Source organism: Eucyclogobius newberryi, unplaced genomic scaffold (genome assembly GCF_026437365.1).
Source record: "Eucyclogobius newberryi isolate DKJ021-1_F unplaced genomic scaffold, fEucNew1.0.hap1 SCAF_17, whole genome shotgun sequence".
In the NCBI taxonomy this organism is placed as follows: domain Eukaryota; kingdom Metazoa; phylum Chordata; class Actinopteri; order Gobiiformes; family Gobiidae; genus Eucyclogobius; species Eucyclogobius newberryi.
In genome coordinates this window covers 8,370,103-8,376,102 of record NW_027315801.1, presented here as the reverse complement: position 1 = coordinate 8,376,102, position 6,000 = coordinate 8,370,103, and the positions used below count along the sequence as shown (strand labels likewise).

The 6,000-nt window shown below is 42.0% G+C and overlaps 1 protein-coding gene across 1 annotated transcript in view; it reads left to right on the top strand.

Moving 5' to 3' along the window:
- Positions 1 to 1,640: 1,640 nt before the first annotated feature.
- espn (espin) overlaps positions 1,641 to 6,000 on the top strand; it is a 41,395-nt gene continuing 37,035 nt past the window's right edge. Inside the window, 2 exon segments of the mRNA XM_072448911.1 lie at positions 1,641 to 2,148; positions 3,347 to 3,540. Coding sequence (XP_072305012.1) covers positions 1,849 to 2,148; positions 3,347 to 3,540 — 494 coding nt within the window. The 5' untranslated portion in view covers positions 1,641 to 1,848.

Below are 6,000 nucleotides of genomic sequence, written 5' to 3'. Positions count from 1 at the left end.
TGTGTGTGTGTGTGTGTGTGTGTGTGTCTGTGTGTGTGTGTGTGTGTGTGTGTGTGTATGTGTGTGTGTGTGTGTGTGTGTGTGTGTGTGTGTGGTGTCCTTAAGGGTCCTTATGATAGATGGGCATCTGGCGTGGCAAATAAATAGGCCTAAATAAATAATTAAACTGAGAGGGATTCGCCCCACATCAATGAGAACAGGGCAGTGGGCAGCTTAATAAAAAATACCAATATTTGAGAGCATGCGTTGCATCAATGGAATTTCCCCATGTGGGACAATAAAGGATTATCTTATCTTATCTTATCTTATGTTGTAATGTGTTTTTGGGACACAAGGTGTCACTGGATCAGACCTGAATCACATTTAAGAGATTGTTCTTCTCTTTGAAACTTTTTACTTAGCTAGTATTTTGTTGAGGCAAAGGCTTCTGCCGCACCATAGGGCTGATATCAATAAACGTATATTAGGTGTATTAAACTTTAGGTCCAAGAATGAAAAAGAAAACTAAATGACAGCATGTTTGCATGAATAATAGGTGTACTAACAACTCAAGCGGATCACATCCTGCTCCAGGGCATCACTGTCAGTCAAACTGGTCCAAACAAATCATCAGGCATTCCAAGGACACAGCAAATGAGGCACAGTGCACTGCCTATGTCAGTTTCACTACAACATATATTATTAATGAGAATAGACTGCAGTAAACAACACGCAGTTCCCACACTCCATCTCAGAATTACAACAAGACTAATTCTAATTTTATTTATTTATAAAGGGAAAACCCAATGAGAAAAGTTTTCTATTTCATTGGCCACTGTCCAGGGTGTACCCCGCCTAAGGCCCAAAGTCACTGGGATAGGCTCCAGTCATCCGTGACCCCGAAAGGGAACAAGCGGTAGAAAATGGATGGATGGGAACGGAGCAATGTAGCTGAAAGCCTTTTTTCCTCTGCGTTGATCCTGAGACATCTGACCTGAACTGATGTACAACAAACTTGATAAATAATCAGGCAAAATGCCAACTGGAGACTTGTACACAAACAAAAGGCAGTGTTGTTCTCTTCTGGCATCCGATTGCCATTCTACTTTTGAACATAATTCACAGTGGTGAGATCTGTATCCTTCTCCTTAGAGCTGGAGTCATAAAAGTAATATGCCAACGCGTATTAACCAAACAACACTATAATAAACGGTTCCTTTTAAAATATATGATTTTTATTCTTATTTTTATTCTTACTCTTATTCTTATTATTTCAATATGTCATGGGCATAAGAACCTGGTTTGATCTGTCGTGTCCAGTGCCAGCGCCAAGTAAAAGTTCAACTTCGTTTCTAGAGTAAACGGGGTGGTGCGCATGCGCAGTGAGGAGGCACACTGCCCCTTTAACATCTGAGCCGATTTCAAGACAGCAACAACCTGCTGCTGCTGCTCAGTGATCCTCCCCTTCATGGATTATTTAACACACTGAGTCCCATGTCACCATCTGCCAGAGGAATATTTCTGAAGGACTAAACGCGTAAATTCTTCTTAACTAGTGTTTAAACTTGAAACCCAAAGGAATAGAAACGTGTGTGGCGTGAAGGACAGATCGTCTCTCCGTTTATGCGCTGGAGCGCACAGTGGGGCCCCCGGGAGCGCACACAGAGCAGGTCAGTCTGTCATCCAGGAGGAGAGTGGATATAATTCAACATGTAACATTTCACTTATCCACTAACTGAATCGGCTTGTGGTTATGTGGCGGGTTGTTTGAGTTCCAACACTGAAGGAGAAGCCTACTGAAGTTTCAGCGGGACAATGATGCGTGCGTCCCGGTGAGCGCGTCTTTAGAGCCGTTCAGGGTCCTGGATCATGGTGGCGGAGGGAGACCGGACGCTGCTTGCTGCGCGTCAGGGGGACGTACAGGCGCTGAAGACGCAGCTCGCGGCCAAAGAGCTCACAGCTGACGTGAAGGACTCACTGGGGTCCACGCCGGTCCATCACGCAGCGCGCTCCGGGAAGCTGAGCTGTGTGCGCTTCTTGGTGGAGGAGGCAGGGCTGCCCGGGAACTCTTTGGCCAACAACGGAGCGAGCCCCGCACACGATGCGGCGGCCACCGGACACTTGGCCTGTCTCCAGTGGCTGCTGACCCAAGGAGGATGCCGACCAGAGGTGAGTCAGCGCGGTATAATCCCTCTGCCCCTGACACGACTGTTTCCCAGAGCTGTGTCCAGAGTTTATCACGTCCATAAAGCGGCATCTCATGCCACAGCCTCAATGAAGCACAAGCTGCCAACACACACCTGCAAGCTGCATCATATACAATATTTAAAAACGAAACAAAACGTGCATGTGGATTATTTGGGGGGTTCAATGTAGGCCTACCACGTGCACAGAGCAGGGAGTGCATTCCAAACTTTATTAAGAGACTGCAATAAGCCTATTTTGTCCAAGTAGTTCAGGGATAAGTGTTGAAATATCCAGTGGACATATCAAGTCCATGGTAGAAATAAACATATTGTTAAATTAGTCTGCTGCCTTCTGCCATTTTCCATGTCAATAAACTATGTAAATGAGCTAGACTTTCTATACTGTTGCATAATCCCAGTGGGACACAGTGTATCTATAAGGGAAAAAACATTGTTAGTCAGAATTCATTATGCATTAAGCTTAATTACACCACGCTCACCTGGGACAAGGCACTGACAGTGTTTACAGTTTAGTTCAGTAGTCTATAACATAAATCTGTCCTTCAGTGATTACAGATCACATACAGCAGCTACAGTTCAGTCAGAAGATGTTGTCCATTAAACATTTCTAAATACACCTAGACAGAACAAGTCATACATAATCTGTGAGCAATAGGCTATTATTTTGAAACTTTAACCGCAAATTTTTGCCCAAGCAAAACAAACCTCAAGTCGATTGGCCACTTGATCTGACCTCTGAAATAGGTGAGTCTACATTTAAGACAACTCTGTAATAAGAGCTCTTCCATGTCCTTACTGTCTCCATTACTTTTGATACTAATGTGATGAGTGACAAGAAGCTGCCCAGGATGATCGGATAAGAAACTATACGCTCTTCTCTGTGTTGGGTGCACTTGGAAGTGGACTAATGTGCAGTGTAGCCAATATAACAAATGCTTAAAGTGATATTTCTACACATTTCTTGTCACTTTGCATTCACATTTTAAGCGATTGCGAGTCTTGATCGTTCTACCACATTTGGTTTGCTAAAACAATACCTGAATATTGCAACCAGGATCATCCCAACATTGAGATATTCCTTGTTTTCAATATTACCTACTGTACAATGACAACATTTGTGGCTTTTTGTGTGATGATAGTAGTTAATGTGTGATTGACAGGGCAAGGACAGTTCGGGGGCCACTGTCTTGCACCTGGCGGCCCGTTTCAGTCACTCTGAGATCACAGAGTGGCTACTGAAGAGTGGGGAAGGGGACTCCGGGGCCACCACAGACACTGGGGCCATACCGCTCCACTACGCCGCTGCCAAGGGAGACCTGCCCTCGCTCCGCCTGCTCCTGGAACACAGCCCAAAGTAAGACGTCACTGTGCATCCAGGCAAAACCATTGCACGTTTGTAGTCAATGTTCTACTCCTCAAAAGGTTTATTGATGAGAAATTCATTCAAACACATATATTTAGATGCACATTTGCTATTGCAGACTCTTAATTATTAGAAAAAAACACAACAAATGTCTACAATTCTTGTCCGTGGCATAGTTTTCTCTGTAGGTTTTAGTTGCTGAAAATTGTAAGCAAGTCTCCAATAATCTGCAGTGCATTTGACAGAAAGAAATTGTGCATTGCAATAGAGAATGGCAGCAGAAATGGATAGAAATGTGTGTGTCCTGATCGTTAATATGTGATTATATATTTGACATCCTCACAGTCCTGTGCGGTTTGCTCAAAGTCCCACAAATACCACCATTGTTGTTCGCATAGTAAAGTGAAAATGGAGGCCACATGTTTATTGTTGTCATTATTTCCCATTAAGCTGCAGTTTGCAACTCAAGCAGGTTTCACTGGAAGGATACTTTAGACGTCTGACATTGTGGGGAAACCGACACAGTTTGAAGGGCAATAGCATATCAAAAACATATTGCATCATCCTATTGTACATTTCTGTTAAACTAAAGCATATTTTGAGATTCCTTATGGGTTAACAAACACATTTATTATGATTATTACTTTTTATTCCGTGTTACAGTCCATTTCATCCCCACAGACATGTGTTTGTCTCTTGAAAGGGCGTGTGCCTTCTCTTGTTTCTTACGTAAACAATCCGTGGTGATTTTCATATGGGTGAGATAAGTGCACACTGCAGAACGGAACTGTATTCAAAGAAACAAAACATGCGTCATATTTAAAACAGCCTTTGTCTGAGCCAGTCTTGCCTTTTAAGGTAATGATATGATACCTTTGTCTTATTATATGTTGCTAATCAATGCAGTGTTGATTGCAGGCAGGCCCGGGCTCTGCAGATAAGTGAAACCAATGAACAAGTCGTTAAAGCGTCAGGCATTTTTTTTTTACTCTGATACAAGACACGCAAGTCAAAAGGCTGGAGACGTGTAACTGCTCCACTATTCACTTTTATGGGTAAATCACACTTACTGGTAGAAAGCCAAAAGCAAATATGCACAATCTACTTCTACAAGCTTTTAACTATGTCATAAATGTGCTCATGTTGGAGTAATTTTTATGCTTTCATTCAAGACGCCTGTGCACTGTTTTCACTTACCCACAAGACACACAAGACTGCTGTTATATTTGTTTTTTATTAAAACCCCAGTACTTAATATTTAACCAGAAAATAGAGTAAAATAAAAGCATGTGTTTTTCTATTTAATTTTTCAAGTTGTTATTGCACTAAAAACATAGAAAATCCTGTGTCTTTACTGTGACTTGCAATTCTACAAACCTCATCTCTGAATGTTTCTATGTCCATTGAATCTTGCAGGTGACTTCCATGAAGTTACACACTGCTACGTTAGATGGTGATACACATATTATTCAGCAGTGTCTAAATAAACAAAAACAAAGCACAGCTCTTTTGTAACCTGCAGCTCTTTATGGGCCCAGCAGTGCGGCACTATGGTGTAAAGATGTTTACATGACATACCTTAAAGCAGGCATGTCCAAACTGCGGCCCAGGGGCCAAATGCGGCCCTCAGGCCAATATTTGTTGGCCCACCAGCTTCCTGCTAAGTTGGTCCAAACAACAAAAAGTAGGACATTTTGCTGTAAAATTGGACAAATTGTGATGTTATACAAACCAAATATTAATGTTCCAAGTCTTATTAAAGGTGGAGGCATCGAAACAATGTCAAAAGCCAAATTCGAATGATTCACTTCCTTCAAATTTTACATTGCCGGGTTGTTTGTGGCCCTCTGCGTATAAGATTCAAAATGTGGCCCTCGGTAAAACAAGTTTGGACACCCCTGCCTTAAAGCGCCAGGCAGAAAGACAAAAGTATACCAGGCGCTTGTCTTCTTCTACTGCTTTACCCAAAATGTTGCATAGTATGGCATCTACTACAATATGGGGGTTTATATTTCTCCAAAAGCCTTGGAAAACATGCATTCTTACAGTGACTTGTAACTTGTCCTGCTCGCCTCAATGAGATAAGTTTAATGTTATATTGTGGAACCTTCCAGACAAAGTCAGTGGAGACAAGCAGGTAGAGGACCCTCCACCAGAAAAGTCAAGTTAGTTAGTTAAAATAGTTTCAATACTATTTATATGAGGAAAACATTGATTTTACTTCTATACAATCTCTCATTAGAATACAGTATATACGCAACACAATTATACATGATAACCATGAAAACATTGAAGATGGAAAAGTAGCCATGTCCTATTAAACTAATGCACTCCATTCTTGTCGTCAACACTGGAACTATCCTTTGTTGCGTGAAACGGCTAATATTTTGTTTTTGCTGCGTAGCAAGGTGCGTTCCTCCTGAAAGTTTGATGAGTTGGAGACATGGTAGC